At 46.3% G+C, this 22811-nt stretch overlaps 1 protein-coding gene across 1 annotated transcript in view; it reads left to right on the forward strand.

The window, feature by feature from the left end:
• The first annotated feature begins 7571 nt into the window (after positions 1 to 7571).
• The window catches only part of MOB2 (MOB kinase activator 2), a 35659-nt gene continuing 20419 nt past the window's right edge, over positions 7572 to 22811 (forward strand). The window contains exon 1 of the mRNA XM_069968337.1: positions 7572 to 7699. Within this exon, the coding sequence (XP_069824438.1) occupies positions 7683 to 7699 (17 nt within the window). The 5' untranslated portion in view covers positions 7572 to 7682. The remainder of the gene's footprint in view (positions 7700 to 22811) is intronic.

Genomic DNA, 22811 nt, shown 5'->3' on the forward strand with positions numbered 1-22811 from the left:
TCTTCTTCCAGCCATTTTTCAGCGCGTAGTACAGCCCGAACCGCTTTACACACAGACTCCGTTCAAACTGCGTTTCGAAGCCCTCGGCGGTGTGTGGTGTGCTATTTTTCGTTTCGATCAGATTTGTCGTTTTTAAGAAATTTACGTTTAAAGACCCCAAATTTCCCATAGAAAATAATGGCCCATTGCAAATAATGGCCACACTCTAACCGCTAACAGCCAATCACAGCACATATGCAAATAGCTGAGATATAGAAGCCAATAGGAACTCTACGGTCTCGTCAGGCAATGTCTCACACCATCCACAGTCACATGTCCACTATTAGCCAATAGAAGATGTAATACATGGAAGGTCCTTAACGATTTTGTCTCACTGACATGAGTAAGGTTGTCATGGTAACCGAGCAATGATCTTTACCATTATAAGTACCCAGATCGCTCTTAAAGGGACCCAGGTCGCCCTTAAAGGAACGCAAGTCGCTCTTAAAGGGACCCAAGTCGCTCTTAAAGGGACGGGAGCCATGTCGCTCTTAAAGGGACCCAAGTCGTTTTTAAAAGGGACCCAAGTCGTTCTTAAAGGGACCCAAGTTGCTCTTAAAGGGACGGGACCCAAGTCGCTCTTAAAGGGTCCCATGTGCCTCTTAAAGGGATCCAAGTCGCTCTTAAAGGGACGGGACCCAAGTTGCTCTTAAACGGACGGGACGCATGTTGCTCTTAAAAGGACCCAAGTCACTCCAAAAGGTATGGGACCCATGTCACTCTTAAAGAGACCAATGTTGCTAGAGCGACCTGGGTCCCTTTAAGAGCAACCCGGGTCTTTTTAAGAGCGACCTGGGTCCCTTTATGAGCGACCTGGGTCCTTTTAAGAGCGAAATATGTCCCTTTAAGAGCGACCTGGGTCTCTTTAAGAGCGACCTAGGTACCTTTAAGAGCGATCTGGGTCCTTTAAGAGCGAAATATGTCCGTTTAAGAGCAAAATGGGTCCTTTTAAGAGCGACCTGGGTCCCTTTAAGAGCGACCTGGGTCCCTTTAAGAGCGGTCTGGGTCCCTTTAAGAGCGAAATGGGTCCCTTTAAGCGTGAAATTGGCCCCTTTAAGAGTGAAATATGTCCCTTTAAGAGCAAAATGGGTCCTTTTAAGAGCGACCTGGGTCCCTTTAAGAGCGATCTGGGTCCCTTTAAGAGCGATCTGGGTCCCTTTAAGAGCGAAATGGGTCCCGTAGCGTGAAATTGGTCCCTTTAAGAGCGAAATATGTCTCTTTAAGAGCAAAATATGTCCCTTTAAGAGCAAAATGGGTCCTTTCAAGAGCGACCTGGGTCCCTTTAAGAGCGAAATGGGTCTCTTTAAGAGCGAAATTGGTCCTTTTAAGAGTGTAATTGGTCCCTTTAAGAGCGACCTGGGTCCCTTTAAGAGCGAAATGGGTCCCTTTAAGAGCAACCTGGGTCCCTTTAAGAGCAAAATATGTCCCTTTAAGAGCGAAATATGTCCCTTTGAGAGCAAAATGGGTCCTTTTAAGACCGACCTGGGTCCCTTTAAGACCGACCTGGGTCCCTTTAACCCCTTAAGGACAGAGCCTGAATTGGCCTTAAGGACAGAGACAAATTTTATGAATATGACCAGTGTCACTTTATTCATTAATAACTTCGGGATGCTTTTACCTATCCAGCCGATTCTGAGATTGTTTTCTCGTGACATATGGTACTTTACATTTCTGGTAAAATGGAGTCGATACTTATAACAAATCTTTATGAAAAACACCAAAATAACGTGAAAAATTGTGAAAAAATGCATTTTTCCAACTTTGAAACCTTTCTGCTTATACAGAAAATGATTATGCCACATAAATTATATATTAAATAGCATTAGCAACATGTCTACTTTATGTTGGTAGCTTTTATTAAACTATATTTCATTTTTTTTAGACAATAGAAAGCTTAAAACATTAGCAGCAATTTTCCAAATTTTCAGTAAAATTTCAAAATCAGATATTTTTAGCAACCTGTTCAGGTTTAAAGTGTATTTGAGGGGACTGTATGTTAGAAAGCCCCACAAAGCACCCCATTTCAGAAACTGCACCCCCCAAACTCTGCAAAAGCCCATCCAGAAAGTTTTTTTTAACCCTTTAGGGGACTCACAGAAATAAAAGCTAAGTGTGTAAGAAATTTGAAAATTTTTATTTTCTGTGCAGAGATTTTAATGTAATCCAATATCTTTCATAATGATAAACCTATTACCAGAGAAATGCACCCCAATAATTATTGCCCCGTTACTGCAGTTTATAGAAATACCCCATATGTGGCCCTATTGCGCTATTTGACGCAACCACAAGCCTCAGATATAAGGGAGCGCCTAGTGAATTTCAACGCCTCCGTTATATTTGGTCATTTTTGACTGTACCACTTCAGGTTGGCAGAGGCTCTGGGGTGCCAAAACCTAAAAAACACCCCTAAAGGGACACCATTTAGAAAACTACACCCCTCAAGGAATGTAACAAGGGGTGCAATGAGCATCTGAACCCCACAGGTGCTTCACAGATTTTCAGAACAATGTGGTGTAAAAAAGGAAAAATTCTATTTTTTACACTAAAATGTTGTTCTAGCCTTCATTTTTCACTTTTACAAGGGGATAAATGAAAAAAAAAAACACCAAACGTGTAGCGCAGTTTCTCCCGAGTACAGAAATACCCGACATGTGGACATAAAGTGCCAAGGGGGCGCAGGACGAGCCTCCAAAGGGAAGGAGTGCCAATTGGCTTTTGGAAGCTGTATTTTACTGGAATGGATTTCAAGGGTCATGTCGCATTTACAGAGCCCTCGTGCTGCCAAAACACTGGAAACCCCCCACAAGTGACCCCATTCTGGAAACTACACCCCTCAAGGAATCTAACAAGGGGTGCAATGAGGATATGGACCCCACTGGTGACGGGCACAAATTTGGAACAATGTGACATGAAAGTGAAAATTTTCATTTTTTCACTTTCACGGCACAAATGTGCCCGTCATCGAGGGGTCCATATCCTCACTGTACCCCTTGTTAGATTCCCTGAGGGGTGTAGTTTCCAGAATGGGGTCACTTGTGGGGGGTTTCCAGTGTTTTGGCAGCACAAGGGCTCTGTAAATGCGACATGGCGTTCATCATCCATTCTGGCCAAATCCAACCACCAAAATCCAAATGGCGCTCCTTCCCTTCGGAGGCTTGCCCTGCGCCCACATGGCGCTTTATGTCCACATGTGGGGTATTTACGGACTCGGGGGAAATTGCTCTACACATTATGTGTGTTTTTTTCTCTTTTAACCTCTTGTGAAAATGAAAAATTTAAGGCTAAACCAACATTATAGTGTAAAAAATTTAATTTTATTTTCACACCATATTGTTCCACATTTGTGCCCGTCACCAGTGGGGTCCATATGCTTACTACACCCCTTGTTACATTCCCTGAGGGGTATAGTATGGCCCCTCGAAATCCATTCCAGCCAAATCCAGCCTCCAAAAGCCAAATGGCGCTCCTTCCTTTTGGAGGCTTACCCTGCACCCGCATGGCGCTTTATGTCCACATGTGGGGTATTTCCGTACTCAGGTGAAATTGCTCTACACATTTAATGTTTTTTTTTTATCTTTTAACCCCTTGTGAAAATTAAAAAAATCAAGACAAGATCAATAATTTAGTGTAAAAATTAAACATTTTTACACTATATGTTAGTCTAGCCTTGACTTTTTTCCTTTTCCACAAGGGGTTAAAAAAGAAAGTGAACACAAAACGTGTAGGGTAATTTCCCCTGAGTACGAAAATACCCCACATGTGGATATAATGTGCCATATGGGCACAGGGCAAGCCACCAAAGGGACAGAGCGCCATTTAGAGGCTGGAATGGAGGATGGAGGCCATGTCGCAATTACAAAGCTCCTGTGCTGCCAGGACAGTAGAAACCTCCCACAGGTGACCATCAAATTCAACCTGTGTTGATCCAGAGGAAGGCAAAAACCCCTCGTGAGGCACACGACAGTAGCCTCATCACAGGGGAAAAATTCCTTCCCGACTCCATAATGGCGATCAGAATAATCCCCGGACCAACGTGACCCCTGAAATAGGAATAAGGGACAGAATTTAGAAAATGTAGAACTCCAATGACGTGTGGTACGCCTTGGAGCGATCCAGTATGCAGAGGCCGGGGTGATCAGGACAGGTGTCACATTGGAAAATGGTGTCCTTCCTGATCCCCCTGTTACGCCACACTCTGCACTTCTTCTGGGGTCTCCTGTTTTCCAGTGTGGGGGACGTCACCTGGAAAATGTTGTCCTGGTGCGATACGGGGTCCTTCATATCCAGAAGTGCTGGGTCCGCTCCATGGCTGCTAAATATTAGGGCGCTATTACTGCTTCTGATATGTTCGGATCGTGCCGCAAGCTACAGTAGCTCGGGCAGGGACCGGAAGAGGGGGTGCTGGTATAAAAGTTATACCCGTACAGGTGGTAACCTTTATCCAGCAGTAGGAAGATCAGTTCCCAAACGATCTTCCCACTAACTCCGAGGATGGGGGGGGCATCTGGGGGCTGGATTCGGGTGTCCCTTCCTTCATACACTGTAATGGTACCTGCAAACTGCGGAATGGCGAAGGATAACCCTTTGTGCATTCCGCAGCTGGCACCCACCTGCGGACTGATGGAGGCGTGCGTCTCCTCTCGTGTCACACTCCATTCTATGCACGGGCGGATTCTGCCCTCTGTCCAATGTGTTCATTCTTTGGACGGACAACGGAATCCGCCCGTGCATAGAATGTAATCTATGACACGGGCGGAGACGCTCGCCTCCATCAGTCCGCCGGCGGGTGCCAGCTGCGGAATGCACAAAGGCTTATCCTTCGCCATTCCGCAGTGTGCACGTACCCTAAATCTGAAAGTGCACCCTGAGGTACGCTCACAGAGTTTGTAGACTTTCACTCCATACCGTCATCTTTTATTGGGACGGTACTGGCGGAAAAGACGTGTCTGGGGGGCAGCGTACGCTACGCTACCCCCCAGACACGTCACTGGATGATGAGGACGATGAGGATGAATGGAGGAACGAAGGATCCTCCCCATTCATCCTCACTGGCTGTTTCGGTGTCGGAGGCAATAATAGCAACCTGAAAACCTAGAAAACACCCTGGGGGCCATTTTTATATGGGGATTAGTATATGGGGTATGTAAATGTGTAGTGGTGTAGTGTAAAACTTCATTTCATGTAGTGTGGTGTAGTGTAGTGTTTTTTATGTGTTTTTTTGACAGTAAGAAAAAATATCCCTACGCCAAGAAAGGAGCTGCTGATAAATGCCGCACTTATGTGCGGCACTTATCAGCAGACAGTGGCGGTAGGATATAGGGGGGAAAAAACGCCCCTATGCCAAAATGGAGGAGTTGCTGATCAGCGACGCACTTATGTGCGATGCTGATCAGCACTCAGCGGCGTTAGGGCGCAAAAAAATAGAAAAGGTACACCTGCACCACACACACCTGTTATGCACCCCTCAGCTACCTAGCGGAGGGGTGCAGAACGCAACAAAACTGTGTTTTTACAGTATGATCGCTGTGATGGGCCGGCCGGTACTGGCCGGCCTATCACGGCGGTCGTGGGGGTGGCATCGGCGCCATCTTTGGTGGGGACACTTATGGCGATTGGTGCTATCTCGGACAGCACCAATCGCCATTGCTTTCCGGGTCACCGATGACCCGGAAAGCTGAATTTAGCTGCTATATGCTGATCGGTATTGATCAGCATATAGCAGCGATCGTCGGCACAGGAGGGGTTAATCACCCCCGTGCCGACGAGCAGAGATGGCCTGCTATACATTAAAGCAGGCCATCTTCCCCGACCGCTGTGTGTAAACACACAGGGATCGGGGAAACATCGGGCGTAAGTATACGCCCGTTTGCGTTAAAGCCCACCCTGCGGGGGCATATACTTACGCCCGATGTTGTTAAGGGGTTAAGAGCAAAATAGGTCCTTTTAAGCGTGAAATATGTCCCTTTAAGAGCGAAATGGGTCCTTTTAAGAGCGACCTGGGTCCCTTTAAAAGCAAAATGGGTCTCTTTAAGCGTGAAATTGGTCCCTTTAAGAGCGACCTGGGTCCCTTTAAGAGCGACCGGGGTCCCTTTAAGAGCAAAATGGGTCCCTTTAAGAGCCAAATGGGTCCCTTTAAGAGCAACCTGGGTCCCTTTAAGAGCTACCTAGGTCCCTTTAAGAGCGATTTGGGTCCCTTTAAGAGCGACCTGGGTCCCTTTAAGAGCAAAATGGGTCCCTTTAAGAGCCAAATGGGTCCCTTTAAGAGCAACCTGGGTCCCTTTAAGAGCTACGTAGGTCCCTTTAAGAGCGATCTGGGTCCCTTTAAGAGCGAAATGGGTCCCTTTAAGCGTGAAATTGGTCCCTTTAAGAGTGAAATTGGTCCCTTTAAGAGCAAAATGGGTCCCTTTAAGAGCGAAATGGGTCCCTTTAAGAGCAACCTGGGTCCCTTTAAGAGCGAAATATGTCCCTTTAAGAGCGAAATTGGTCTCTTTAAAAGCGACCTGGGTCCCTTTAAGAGCGATCTGGGTCCCTTTAAGAGCGAAATGGGTCCCTTTAAGCGTGAAATTGGTCCCTTTAAGAGTGAAATTGGCCCCTGTAAGAGTGAAATATGTCCCTTTAAGAGCAAAATGGGTCCCTTTAAGAGTGAAATTGGTCCCTTTAAGAGCGATCTGGGTCCCTTTAAGAGCGAAATGGGTCCCTTTAAGAGCGAGCTGGGTCCATTTAAGAGCGATCTGGGTCCCTGTAAGAGCGAAATGGGTCCCTTTAAGAGCGAAATGGGTCCCTTTATGTGCGACCTGGGTCCCTTTAAATGCGACCTGGGTCCCTTTAAGAGCGACCTAGATCCCTTTAAGAGCGAAATGGGTCCCTTTAAAAGCGACCCACGAAGGGACCTACGTCGCTCTTAAAGCGACCCATGTCGCTAGAAAAGGGACCCATGTCGCTAGAAAAGGGACCCATGTCGCTCTTAAAGGGACGGGAGCCAAGTCGCTCTTAAAGGGATGGGACCCAAGTCGCTCTTAAAGGGACGGCACCCAGGATTAAAGGGCGCTCTGGAAGTCACTGGTAAAGGGGCGCTCTTTTCAAGCACTATGTATTTCCCTGGAAATGCAAATCTAGTTATTTCTGCGCCTTAGTTGAGTGACAAGCAGTATTACAGGAGGGATTTTCTGACACACAAGTATCATTAGGAGTGGAGTTTGTGAGAGCTAGGTGACAACCCATGTGACGTATAGCCATGGACGTCATATTGGTTGTCACCCAGTCTCTTCCTGTACAATGACTCAGTAGAACGCAGTGTTGTGCAGCCTGCGGCTCCAGGGCTGCTGTGAGACTACAATTCCCAGCATGCTCGCAGTTGTAGTCTCCCCCCTAGCTGCACAGTCATAGGCTGCAGGAGTGCTAGGAGCTTGTAGCGCCCAGTAACATTACAGGAAGCCCCGCCCCCTTCAGCCGCAGCTGTCACTGCGCTTCCCACAATGCCTCGCGTCCGCTCTCACCCAGCTCCCATGCTGCCCCGCTCCGTGACGTCAGACCCGGAAGCGTGCGTGCTGCGGGCGGTGCTGTGTTTACTTCCGCCGGAGCCGGAGCCTGAGCCGGGGAGCGGGAGACACCGAGGATGAGCTGAGCCGGAGGGGACAGCAGACATGGAGTGGCTTATGGGGTAAGATCGGAAAGCTCGCCAGGGGGGCGGTGGTTATAGAAGTGGCACGAGGAGGATGGAGCAGGTGCAGGGGGGAACATGAAGGGCATGGGGTGAGAGGTGATCCTGGGGGCAGCAACTGCAGGGAACAAGTGAGAGAAGGTGCAGGGGGCACAGGAGGGCCGAAGGCCACAGCAAGGGCAGGGGGTAACGTGGAGGGCAATGGGGTGACTGCTACTATAAACTTTATAGGGCATCATGAAGGGCAGTGGGGTGGCAGCAGAGTATATAGGACAACATGGAGGGCAGTGGGGTGGCAGCTGGGTATATAGGACATCATGGAGGGCAGTGGGGTGACAGCAGAGTGCATAGGACAACATGAAGGGCAGTGGGGTGACAGCAGAGTACAGAGGACAACATGGAGGGCAGTGGGGTGACAGCAGAGTACATAGGACAACATGGAGGGCAGTGGGGTGACAGCAGAGTACATAGGACAACATGGAGGGCAGTGGGGTGACAGCAGAGTACATAGGACAACATGGAGGGCAGTGGGATGACAGCAGAGTACATAGGACAACATGGAGGGCAGTGGGGTGTCAGCTGGGTATATAGGACATCATGGAGGGCAGTGGGTGTGACAGCAGAGTACATAGGACAACATGAAGGGCAGTGGGGTGACAGCAGAGTACATAGGACAACATGGAGGGCAGTGGGTGATAGCTGTCACTGGGTATATAGGACAACATGGAGGGCGGTGGGTGATACCTGTCACTGGGTATATAGGACAACATGGAGGGCGGTGGGTGATACCTGTCACTGGGTATATAGGACAACATGGAGGGCGGTGAGTCATAGCCGTCACTCGGTACATAGGACAACATGGAGGGCGGTGGGGTGACAGCTGGGTATATAGGACAACATGGAGGACGGCGGGTGATAGCTGTCACTGGGTATATAGGACAACATGGAGGGCAGTGAGGTGACAGCAGAGTACAAAGGGCAACATGGAGGGCGGTGGGTGATAGCTGGGTATATAGGACAACATGGAGGGCGATGGGTGATAGCTGGCTATATAGGACAACATGGAGGGCGGTGGGTGATAGCTGTCACTGGTACATAGGACAACATGGAGGGCAGTGGGTGATAGCTGCCACTGGGTACATAGGACAACATGGAGGGCGGTGTGGTGACAGCAGAGTACATAGGGCAACATGGAGGGCGATGGGTGATAGCTGTCACTGGGTACATAGGGCAACATGGAGGGCAGTGGGTGATAGCTGTCACTTGGTACATAGGACAACATAGAGGGAGGTGGGTGATAGCTGTCACTGGGTACATAGGACAACATGGAGGCAGGCTGGTGATAGCTGCCACTGGGTACATAGGACAACATGGAGGGCGGTGGGTGATAGCTGGGTATATAGGACAACATGGAGGGTGGGGGGTGATAGCTGTCACTGGGTACATAGGACAACATGGAGGGTGGGGGGTGATAGCAGGGTATGTAGGACAACATGGAGGGCGGTGGGTGATAGCTGTCACTGGGTACATAGGACAACATGGAGGGTGGGGGGTGATAGCTGTCACTGGGTACATAGGACAACATGGAGGGCCGGTGGGGTGACAGCTGGGTATATAGGACAACATGAAGGGCAGTGGGGTGACAGCTGGGTACATAGGACAACATGGAGGGTGGGGGGGTGATAGCAGAGTATATAGGACAACATGGAGGGCAGTGGGGTGAAATCTGGGTACATAGGACAACATGGAGGGTGTGGGGTGATAGCTGTCCCTGGGTACATAGGACAACATGGAGGGCGGCGGGGGATAGCTGTCACTGGGTACATAGGACAATATGGAGGGCGGCGGGGGATAGCTGTCACTGGGTACGTAGGACAACATGGAGGGCGATGGGTGATAGCTGTTACTGGGTACATAGGACAACATGGAGGGTGGTGGGTGATAGCTGTTACTGGGTACATAGGACAACATGGAGGGCGATGGGTGATAGCTGTTACTGGGTACATAGGACAACATGGAGGGTGGTGGGTGATAGCTGTTACTGGGTACACAGGAAAACATGGAGGGTGGAGGGTGATAGCTGTCGCTGGTACATAGGACAACATGGAGGGCGGTGGGTGACAGCTGGGTATATAGGACAACATAGAGGGTGGCGGGTGATAGCTGTCACTGGGTACGTAGGACAACATGGAGGGCGGTGGGTGATAGCTGTTACTGGGTACACAGGAAAACATGGAGGGTGGAGGGTGATAGCTGTCGCTGGTACATAGGACAACATGGAGGGTGGTGGGTGATAGCTGTCACTTGTACATAGGACAACATGGAGGATGGTGGGTAATAGCTGTCACTGGGTATATAGGACAACATGGAGGACGGTGGGTGATAGCTGTCACTGGTACATAGGACAACATGGAGGGTGGGGGGTGATAGCTGTCACTGGTACATAGGACAACCATATTTGCTGCTGTACATTCATGTTTTTTGTTTTTTCCTTCACCGCCAGAATTGGAGGCAACTGGAGGCCGCCATGTATTTTTAGCCTGTGTAAGCTCAGATAGGAATGGCACAGCTGCTGCCAAGCTGCTTCTTCACCTCTCTGCTGTCAGCACAATGCCAGACTGGTTGCTATAGATATACGGCCTAGCAACTAAACACTGTCCGGTCACTGCTATCTGGTTGGTCTCTGGTTACTCAGGTCTTTATTTTGCCACCAATTTGGCACAGAGATTGGTGCACGACACTTGGCATTGCTGACACCATGTTATTATAGGAGAATTACCGTCAGATAGATGAAGTTAATAACTATTGTATATAAATATAAATCTCAATTCCAAGGACAGTCCTCCAGGGAGAAGAGCTGCAATGCTTGTGTCACCAGGACGTCACTTTCTGCCCTTGTCCTGACAGTAAAGCCTGGGGGCTACAAGGTGATTCCCGGACATGTGACCAGAAACCACCGTCACACTGCCCAGTCACCCTCCTCGAGTGGTTCGTAATAATCTGTTGTGGATCGAGTTTTTGTAACTTGGGAGTCTTTCTAGTGGCTGCTTGTGGTTCACAGTGCCAACCCATTTACTTGTATGAGGGGTGAAGTCATGTGACCAAGAATCGCTGTGTAGCCCTAGTATTAGTGTTGTCATCGGGTCACTTATAGGAGTCAAAGCCAATCCATTTCCTATTGCCCAACATGGACAAGAAAATAAATCCAGTCTGATTTTTTTTGTTGTTGTTGTAAAAAACTGGCCTAGGTGTAGGAAGGATTGGCATAACGGCACATGAAGAAGAGCTGTGGCTTCTTCTGATAATTCTTCTTTATTACGGTATACCCTTATGACATGTGACAGGTTTGTTTGGTAGAAATCCACCACCAACATCAAATTGCTGTGCTTGTCTAAGCGCCTGCAACTTCATCTCCCATTGGCCCCTCCTGTCCTCATATGGCTGAAGATGATCTATAGATTATGAAGTGTTCTAAAGCGAGCCTCCGCTCCTATAGGCTCTGACAATGAGAGCCCCGGACACGTTAGGAGTTCTAGGTGGAGATGGTGCGGCACGCGGTATCATAGCAGGTCACACTTCTGCAGTTTCCTTCCTGTATATTGCCGAGTGCGGCAGGCTTCGGGCTTTCGTTTCCACTTATTAGTATTATTTATTGACAATGCGGTGGCCTTTGTGATGAAGGACAATGTACAAGTGCAGGAAATACCACAGGACTCCTCGGAGGATATGAGCAGTTCCTGCAGTTTTCAGTTCACTTTATGCTGCGTTATAGATGGCCAGTTCCTTCATGAGTAATTCCTGGAATATAATCCTTCATATTTACTGGCTTTCAATAAGGATTGAGAAAACTCAGCATTAATCCGAGCTTTCTCTCAGATTCTTCTTCCTTACTAGGCAAATCCGGTTACAGCCAAAGCAATAGGCTTCTTGACACTTTATGTTTGCAATAGGCAGGATCTTTTCTATCTAGTACTAAAGGTGGGATGACAGCAGCTTAGTCCCTTTTCTCTATGGGGGAATCAGGAGCAATCGTTTCTGAATTACACATGACCTGCCTTAGGCCTCATGCAAACAAATATCAAATGCAGTGATAATGCATTTCAGTGTATACCAATGTATAAATAATAGGGCGGTATAGAGAGGTGTATAGCTTATATCTCCTATGTAACTATCCATCTCACAATATGCTGAATACTTATTTCATACCAAGAAGTAAACATTCTGGAGTCAAGGCCTAAAAGATTATAGTGGTGCATGATGCATGGTTGCCCTGAACACACTGAGGCCATGCACAGCTTTATATACTAGTGCTGGATGTAGCTGGAGAGGAGATATATATGAGATACAATTTATGAGCTTGGTATAAAGGCATCTTGCATTAAGGGGATTGGTGTGGGCCAGTCTTGGTTGACATACTGGATAGTTCCACATTCAGGCGATCTTGTGTGGTCACGCGTGCGCACTGGTATATAAGGCGAGGCGCGTGCGCACTGGTATATAAGGCGAGGCCTACATCACACATAGTGGAGACGAGAGCGTCTGGGACTGGCTGATGTATGTGTGTACAGGCACTAGAGGACTAATCTGCTTCAGGGCAGGTGGCCACGTTTTTTCACTGTGTTATGTATAGAAATAAATGTTCTTCTGCAGGGTATCTATGGATGGTTTAGGTTGTGCTAGAAAACTACTCTCCTAATACGAGCCATAACAATATAACAAGTTGCCTAATGTTGTGTAGCCCAACATTGACCCATCAATGCATTGACTGCACAAGACCTTTGCAGGTGTCCTGTGGTATCTTGCACCTCCTTTAAAGCGACTCAGTACCCACAATCGAACCCCCCCCCCCCCCCAACCACTTGTACCTTCGGATAGCTGCTTTTAATCCAAGATCTGTCCTGGGGTCCGTTCGGCAGGGGATGCAGTAATTGTCATAAAAACAACTTTTAATCCGGGAGCGCTGTGTCTAACGGCCGGGACTTACATTTGTATATGCATTAGGCTGGCACCACTGCTCTGTCCTTCCTCCCCACCCTCCTCATCATAAGGAATACTCCAGGCAGATTGCTTCCTATTCCCCACCTGTGGCAACTCGGCACATGGGCTGGATCGTTAATACACCTGTGCAAAGCTCAAACAACAGTAAATGTTCCTGGATCATTCCTGAGGGTGGGGAGGAGGGACGAAGAGGTATGTGTGCAGTCATCATCACTAGTCCTACACTGCATCTGTTTCATTCCAGCACAGCAGCATCCATGTGTAATGACTGTAACTGGGTCATGTGATCACTGGCCTGACCCACAGAACAGTACAGTGTTTAATGTATCAGAGGAAGTGGTCTATCTAAGTGTAGAATGACAGAATCACCTACCAGACCCATTCTGGCCACCCAGAGACCATGTCCCCTTTCCACTTAGCTATATCTGTATTCTGCTGCTGTCTCTATAGGATAGTGTTATAGTATTCTTGAGCGCCTCCCCTGAAACTGTTTCACACGTAGCATTTTTGCAACATTTTTTTTCTGTGTTTTTCGAGGATTTTCTCTGATATTATGGCAAGTCCACTGGATACTGTTCTGGTGGACTTGGTTGGTATATGCATTATATAGATACCCACTGATCTATATAGCTCTCTGTAAGACTATATTTCCACTTAGTATTTTTGCCTCTACATAAATCCCGTGCGCACCGCCGAAAACCTACGCCAGCTGAGGACTGGAGTAGGTTTTCGACGTATATTTGGGCGGAACGGATGGTAAATCGTGCGGACTCTTGAGTCCGCCCACTACACGCCCCCTTTCCGCCCCCTGGCGTACTCGGCGGAAAGTGCCGATTTGCGAGTATTTTATTCGCAAATCGGCCATTTGCATATAAAAAAATACTCAAATCGGCACTTTCCGCCGAAAATCATCCGTTCGCAGGATGATACATGTGGCCCTATGTTCACACACTGTTGAAATGTATTGATTAGCCGTAATATAATGGCAAATAACGGCCATTATTTTAAAGCAACTGTTATTTGCCATTAAATGGCAGTCATCTAATCAATTTCAGTAGTGTGTGAACATAGCCTTTCTGTGTTTTCAATCCACTCCTGGTTTTGGTTGCAAAAATACTGTGTGGGAACATAGCCTTAGGGTAGCTTCACACGTACCGTATCGCTGCGTTTTTGGTGCGATTTTTACATGCACGTTTTGATTTTCACATGAAAATCATGTGAAAATCAAAACTCGCATGTAAAAATCGCACCAAAAAACGCAGCGATAAAAACGCAGCGATACGGTACGTGTGAAGCAACCCTTGGGGTCCATTTACACAGAAAGATTATCTGACAGATCATCTGCCAAAGATTTGAAGCCAAAGCCAGGAATGGATCTGAAAAGAGGAGAAATCTCAGGCTTTCCTTTATGACCTGTTCCCAGTTTATAGTCTGTTTCTGGCTTTGGCTTCAAATCTTTAGCAGATAATCTGTCAGATAATCTTTCTGTGTAAATGGACCCTTATAGGAAGAAATAGTTAACCTGAACCCGAGTGTGCGGCATTTGATTAGCGGTGGCTATTGAAGTTGGATGCAGCCCTAAGGAGTCCTAGAAAAGATGGATACAGCCTATGGCTATGGTCACGCTATATAAGAGCAACGGCCATTGCTTGGCATGGCAGTGTCAAACAATGTGCGCTGTCGGACACAGCCTGATGAGCAGAAGATGCATTCTGCTCATCAGGCTGCGGGCTTGAGGGTGCCTTCACACGTACTGTATCGCTGCTTATTTCTCGCACAAAACTCGCATGAAAGTAGCTGCGTTTTTTTGTGGTGTTGAACTCGCCTGTGAAAATCATATGAAAATCAAAACTCGCATGTAAAAATCGCACCAAACCCCAGTGAGAATACACATACATTGACTTGATAGCAATCAGTATCGCTGTGGATTTATGTGCGAGAAACTCGCAGCAATAAATACACAGCAATACGGTACGTGTGAAGGCACCCTGAAAGTGACTCTGTAGTCACAATCTGACCCCCCCCAAGCCGCTTGTACCTTCTGATAGCTGCTTTTAATCCAAGATCTGTCCTGCGGTCTGTTCGGCAGGTGATGCAGTTAATGTCATAAAAAACAACTTTTAAACTGGCAGCCCTGTTCCCTTTGGCCGTGGCTTACCTTGTGTATGCATTAGGCTGGCACAACCCCTCCGTCCCACCCTCCTCATCATTAGGAATGCTCCAGGCAGATTGCCTACTATTCATCAGCTGTGAGAGGACTGCACATGGGCTGGATCGTTAAGACACCTGTGCAATGTTCAAACAGGAGTAAATGTTTCTGGATCATTCCTAATGATAAAGAGGCAATTCAGAGGTCAGATAGCTCAGTGGTGACTGTCAAAGGAGAGAGCCTGTGTTGTAGCTTTTAATTAACTCTTTGTTGTCCTGTTTTGGTCTTTTATTTAGCTCTCTCCATAGGAGAACAATGAAGACGGGGGAGAGCTTTAAACTGCTTTTTCATGAAAAAATTCATTTTTCAGCTAATAAACCCAATTACAAAGTTTCTTAAAATCGCCTGTACTATTGATTTCTGCAAAAAAAATTTCACAACAGTGACACTTTAACTTAGTCCATACAGTAGATTTACTCATCGCTAATTCTAATCAATAGACACAAGGTTAGATGTTGCAGCAAATGATATGATGTTTGTTTTGGTGTCACCATACCATGACATGTCATATATGTTACATGGCTCTGCTTTAGGGCCCATTCACACTACAGAAAACAGGTGGAAATTCAGAGTGGGAATCCTGCCTGCTATCTGTTTCAATTGGATGCCTTACGCGCCTCCGCTCATGAATTGGCATGGTAATTCTTTGAGTGGAGAGGCGCACAGAGTGAAGGAGCGCAAGGCATTCCATTAAGGGTCTGTTCACGTACAGACTCGCTGCATAAAACTCGCACAGAACTCGCATGAAAGTAGCTGCGTTTTTTGTGGTGTTAAATACGCAGCGAGTCTGTACGTGTGAACAGACCCTAAAACAGATAGCAGGCAGGATTCCGAGCAGAGTCCGCGGGCAGGGGTTCCGCTCTGAATTTCCACCTGTTTTCCATAGTGTGAATGGGCCCTTAAAAATAGAACCAGGAACGATCCCAGGATTAGACAATCTGGTTTTAATTTGAAGTCTATGCCCATGTCTCCTAGATGTATAGGAGGCTGATCTTTGGATTCTTGCCGTTCTCTTATGTGGAGCTCGCACTCTCCCATATTGAATCGACGAGGCATGGTGTACATCTAGGATGTAAAGCAGGGTTGTATGGAACATGTTGAAACAGCCTTCTAATTTTTCTCTCTGAACAAATGTTATTTCTATTATAATGAATGCATCCCACAGCCAAGGACACCATCAAGGTGCACACATACTGGCACATGTGCCCAGGGCAGCATATAGCTGATGAGTATAGACATGTATATCCTAAAGCCCCACCTGCTCGCCTAAATGGATTTTAGTAAATTACAAACCCTTCTAGTTACTGTGTGTAACTGAATTGGGTGTTCAGTTTTAGGGTACAAACACACACACCGTATATGCAGCAGTGTGTGTGTTTGTACCCTTAATGCTTCACCTGTGCTTAGCTGCAGAACCGTCCTCGGATAAGGTGCATAGAATCCCATTCCTCTTCTGTGTGTGTGTGTGTGTGTGTGTGTGTGTGTATATATATATATATATATATATATATATATATATATATATATATATAAATCTATATATCACTGCTGAAAAAAGTCTATGTGGTGTAGACTGAAACGTCGCTGTTTTCTATGGGTTAGTGAACTCACCCTTTTGTTTGCCATTGTGGGGTGCTGCAACATTTTTGAGGACCACATTTATACAATTACTGTATATATTTCAGGCTCATCACTGAGTGATGCCACCAAAACACCTTCTGTACAACAGTAGTAACCTCGCTGGGCACCTGGCTCTATCCATACAGTCTGTATCCTCTTCTCACCTCCAGGTCGCAGTCAGCAGCCTCAATCGTCTTTCGGGCTGGAAGGAAGCCCTCTGCGGGCCCTATTGTTACTACACAATGCCATTGTGCTCTTTTGTTTGTTTTTGTGTATTTCAAAGCAGCAGGAAGGGTGGAGGACACATGGAGGCTCGGTGTGGCTTTGATTCTGGCCTGTGCTGGACAAATACAGTGGCCATTACCACTCATTTCTTTCATCCTGAAATATTTGTAAAAACCTAGACCACTCTGCTGTAAGTCTGAATGCGTCTGCTGCCCACTGACTTACATTTATAGATAGATACTGGTCTCTTTATATTTGGCCTGTAGAGATCTGTATAGTAGCACTACACCGTCCTTATGGGTTATGTCTGGTATTGCAGCTCAATTAAAGGGAATGGAGCTGAGCTGTTATACCACCCATAATCTGTGGACAAGCTTGGTGCTGTTGTCGAAAGAAAGTAGCCATGCATTTCCATGTGGTACACAGCATAAGGGAATGTTATTTTATTGGGATTACTATACTGTTACACGATGCCATGTGCTTGGCACAATGTCTAGTGCACCAATAATCCCTCTAAACATTTGCACACATTTATACGGATTCAATAAATAGTTGTATAATTTATGCAGAAAGAACATACAGGATCTTACATGGGCACTGTGACCATCTGTACAGAATGCAGACTGGTACCTATTTTTGTCTATTCTCAGTACGCTTATGAGCCTCATTCACACATTGGTGTTTAAGCACCGCTGTCATCATCATGATGACTATTACAGGCAGCATTGCTTTGTACTGGTTCTGGGGATTTTCTATCCTCTTTTTTTTTTTTTCTCTATAACATAGTTTATATGGTACTATTCCCCTCAGCCAGGTATCTACCCACTAAAACCACTATAATCCATATGTCATGGAGATATCCCTGAGCACCAGCATAATGCATTTCTTGTATGCCTATAGTGCCCTCTGCAGTGCCATGTTACAGGGTGGCAGAATGGGCTCTTTATGCCCATCTCCAGACAGCTGTGGCATGGCATTATGTGCAGCCATCACTGTGGGTATTGCCATCTGCCCTGTTGTGTTGGCCCCACAGTCGTCTTCCTCCTGTGTAGCTTTTTGCCACAGCTGCCGATGCCATACTGATGCCCTGTGTTATGGATCCTGACTAGCTTCACACAATGTAATGATGCATGAGAAGAACCCCCAGCGCTATGGACTTCAAGGGTTTATCCCAGAGTACCTGCGAACCTACATAACTTTACAACATAGAGTGGAAGTTATGTAAAAAGTTATTGTGCTCACCATATTTGTGTTATCATATGTCTTGAGCAATCTACAACAGGAACATAGATACAGCGTTCACTGACTTGTGTGAAAGCGTCCTTTATGAGGCCCACTCAGGACATGGAGGGGGCAGCTTTGTGAAGGCTTATAACCTCTTCATAGTTTATATAAAAGTAGTGAGAAAAGTGGGTGGGGTTTAGTGAGGAGGCGGGGCCTTCATAAACCAACATGGAAGCAGCACAAATCTGCAGCGGCTCACAAGCATAGATCGCTATTCCTAGATGTGCTGAAGGACGCACTATTTGCTGTATATGACTTGCTTAGGAATGGTGTACTATGCTTTGTGTGCTTTCTCTGTCACTTCCCATAGTTAGCCCATTGTACTGCTTCCAGTAAGGTGGTTTAGAAGCCCTCTTCTTGTCCTCCTTTGTTACTTCTCTTACACCTCCTGTAGAGATAGGAGTAGAAGAATATTCAGTGTAATGTTGTCCTATAGTTATTCTAATTGGTGACTCTAGATTCTTCTGATCAGTATCTGCTGAGCATGCGGGCTCTACACTGAGCGTACTTACCCTGTAAGGAGCCTACACTGAGCATGTGCCACGGGTGGGCCCTACACTGAGCATGCTCACCCTGTAAGGATCCTACACTGAGCAGGCTCACCCTGTCAGGAACCTACACTGAGCATGTGCCATGTGCGGGCTCTATGCTGAGGATGCTGATCCTGTGAGGAGCCTACGCTAAGCATGTGTAGTGTGCGGGGTCTACGCTGAGCATGCTCACCCTGTAAGGAGCCTACACTGAGCGTGTGCTGTGTGCAGGGTCTACGCTGAGGATGCTCACCCTGTCAGGAACCTACACTGAGCATGTGCCGTGTGCGGGCTCTACGCTGAGGATGCTAATCCTGTGAGGAGCCTATGCTAAGCATGTATAGTGTGCGGGGTCTACGCTGAGCATGCTCACCCTGTAAGGAGCCTACACTGAGCGTGTGCCATGTGCGGGCTCTACGCTGAGCATGCTCATCCTGTAAGGAGACTATACTAAGCATGTGCCGTGTGCAGGCTCTACGCTTAGCATGCTCATCCTGTAAGTAACCTACACTGAGCATGTGCTATGTGCTGGCTCTACGCTTAGCATGCTCATCCTGTAAGGAGACTATACTAAGCATGTGCCGTGTGCAGGCTTTACGCTTAGGCTGGGTTCACAGTGCGTTTTCAGCATCCGTTTAACGGATCCGTTTTTTTTAACGTCCAGAAAAATAGGGTCAGCAACGTTTTTTGGTCCGCCAAAAAAAAACGGATCCGTTTTTTTTATATAGGAAGTCAATGGAAAAACGGATGCACACAAATGAATCCATTTTTTGCAATCCGTTTTTCATGCGTTTTTTGCAAAAAACGCATGCGTTAAACGGATGCTGAAAACGCTGTGTGAACCTAGCCTTAGCATGCTCATCCTGTAAGTAACCTACACTGAGCATGTGCTATGTGCTGGCTCTACGCTTAGCATGCTCATCCTGTAAGGAGACTACACTGAGCATGTGCCGTGTGCGAGCTCTACGCTTAGCATGCTCATCCTGTAAGTAACCTACACTGAGCATGTGCCGTGTGCGAGCTCTACGCTTAGCATGCTCATCCTGTAAGTAACCTACACTGAGCATGTGCCGTGTGCGGGCTCTACGCTTAGCATACTGGCCATGTGAGCAGACCACACGTGCCAAAAGAGCAAGGTCCGGTGTAGAGACATGGCAGATCTCGCTGAGCATGAGAACCAATGTCAGACATAACCTGTATTATAACCAGCAGCACAAGGGGCCATGCGCTTTAGTTAATTGAATATATTTTGGTATATTATTGATTTTACACACAGGGAATTATGGAATACCCCTTTAAGATAATACTATGCCTCATAGTGTATGAGTGGTGGTGTTGGCAGCAAGGCTCTGCAGGTAAAGCAGTCTATAGGAGTGCAGAGCCGCTCTGGACTATTTATAACTTTGCTGGGTCTTATAAAGTCCTAACAGTAGCTGATCTCATGGAAAATTCTCCCTCACACCAGGCTGAGCGGTGATTCAGAGCGGGGCTGCCGAGCTGGCTGGGAAGGTGGTGAATAGAGCAGCTTATCCTCCCTTTCCCCTCCAGGTCTGTGTGTCTGCTCCCGGCTCCCCCTGGCTCTGCTCTTCTATATTTTGCTGCCACAGTATTTATAGCAGGTGGGGAGTGTCCCTCCCTGCCTGGCACTGCCTCCCCTCTCTCCTGCTTCCTGCTTCTCCACATTAACTCTATCCCGCTCAGGTGCCATGCTTTGCCTGCTATAAGGCTATATTCACACACAGGATTTCTTGCAGATGGAGCATGCAGAAATCCATGTGCCCTCTGCAAAACAACCCCATTTACGTGCACTGAATTCTGCAACGTGTGTGAATATCCTTAGTGCTGGTGTATAGAAGGATGTGTGTCAGTTCTTCTGGAAGTGCTCCAAGGGGTCATGGGAGCAGACATTGTTCTTTACTATCTGTCACTGTACTATTGCTCGTCTGGAGATAAGGCTATGTAAAATTACAGTACGTTTGTGCTATACATCAGCATACTGGTGAGATATACATTGAGATCAGTAGGCCGATTGTGTATGTAGTTTTACCTGTAGGCTGCATACACCTAGAATTTGATCCAATGTAGTCAATATTAGACAGCTTTGGGTCCATAAAAATCAATATATCCAGTTCTGGTATACTATGAACATAAATAATATAGTAATGCAGCACGAGTCCTGTCCTTGCTGTGGGCCTGATGATGAACCATCCTGATCAGAAACACGATCAGGCCATATACACCTCTGACCTGGGTAGGGCCAGTTCACACTGAGGAATCAGCGAGGAAAGTGTTCCTCCCAGAATCGCCTCTTTCGGTATTCTGCGCAAATTAGTTTTTCATTTAATTAAATTAATTTTTTTCCAATTCCGTGCTGAAAAATTTCAGAGCAGAAACCCACTGCTCAATTCATTTCAATGGGATTCCGCCAGCGGAATCCACTACAAGAATTGACATGTCTAAATATTCCGCTGTGTGAACTGCAGAGCGCAAATTCAACTGAACTCAATGGAATTTGGCTCTGCACTATATTTTCAGTGAGGCTGGGTTAACACTGTTTTTTTTTTTAGCGTACACATAAACGTGGTCAACCTAATTTTTGTGTCCGCCCAAAAAAACGGATCCATTTTGATCCGTTTATTTTTTTTATAATGGAAGTCAATGGAAAAACGGATCAAAACGGATGCACATAGTTGCATCTGTTTCTTTCATCAGTTTTTTGCAAATAACGGATTGCTAAAAGTGTGTGAACCCAGCCTGAGAAATCAACGCTGCTGGTAGATTTGCAGGCTGCTCTCCCTGCACTGTAGTGCCCCCGCCCTGAATCAGGTGGAGTAATTAAGCACAATCACTGCAGCAGTGAAGATCCTCACCTGGCGGCTGCTGAGTGCAGGGTATCTGCACAGAGGTCGGGGTCACTCTGGAGCGCTTGGCCAAGTTTCTTACTCGTATTATGAGTATCAGGCGCAGTGGCTCTTACGTCAACAAGTAAGATAGAGAGTGGGCTTTAGCTCTTTTTATTTATTAGGGGTGTGAAATCTGCGGCTAGATGAATGTAAGATGTCTCATGGTCAGAACGGTCACTGCTTGGAGATGAGAACTCCTCATGGGTTATCCATGCTTGTACAGGGGGCTGCAGGTAATCCCACAGCTCCGGTGGTAGTAAACGTAACATATCCTGCCCCAGTAACTGAGGTGTCATTCACACAGCGGCAGTTGTATCACTATTCCAGCTAATAGTCAGGCACACGATGTCCACCATGTGAAAGCCTATGGCTGAATTCATGCTCTGCATTTTGGCTTCTTTTTTTACCCCATAATGTAGCATGTTCTAGGTATGACTTTTTCTGGTGTTTTGATCCATTAAACCGCAATGCCTTTTGTGTTTTGTTTTATTTTATTTGTTTCCCTATATCCTTTTTTGAAAAACACATGCATGTACTGTGACCTCCTCCCTGTTTTCCTTCTCTTCTTAGTCCATTTCCATGCAGCTACATGGATCAGCTCTGCTACATCTGTAACTATGTGTGCACCAGCATCCTCAAAATTTAGAACAATGTATATATATTCTTTCAGTGTGTGTGTGTGTGTGTGTGTGTGTGTGTGTGTGTGTGTGTGTGTGTGTGTGTGTGTAATATTTTACACAGGTTTCATTTTACCAGTGCTTGTTGGGATATAAAACCTAAGCTGTGATTGGTTGCTTTTAGAAGAACCAAACTCAGTGGGTTCCAGGCAACTTGATGATTCTGGTCCTGGTTGTATGAGAAATAGGAATGTGATTTAAAGAGCTGGAGGTGTGCAATTTATTAAACTTGCTACATTTAGAATTGTTAGACTATAATTGTGTGTGTGTGTGTGTATATGTATGTGTATGTATGTATGTATGTGTGTGTATATATATATATATATATATATATATATATATATATATATATATATATATATATATATAGTCTCTGAATGTAAGTCAATATAGAAGACTATGTTAATTTTATATCATCACTGAATATTACAATAGTCACTTAAAAATTACCTTTTATTATATCATTTAAAACACCAAACACTTTATTGCACAGCCATCACCTTTGCACTTTGTGCCACCAATTTTTTACACAGGAGAGTCTATTTGGGCACTCTTCAGACCTTGTAGCATGTTTCTGGTACCCAAATTGTCCTCTTCTTATATGTTACACTGTAGTTATGTCAACACAAAAAAAAAAAAAAAAAAAAGTCTGATTGGGTACTGTTC

The sequence above is a fragment of the Dendropsophus ebraccatus genome, chromosome 4, assembly GCF_027789765.1.
Source record: "Dendropsophus ebraccatus isolate aDenEbr1 chromosome 4, aDenEbr1.pat, whole genome shotgun sequence".
Taxonomy (NCBI): Eukaryota; Metazoa; Chordata; class Amphibia; order Anura; family Hylidae; genus Dendropsophus; species Dendropsophus ebraccatus.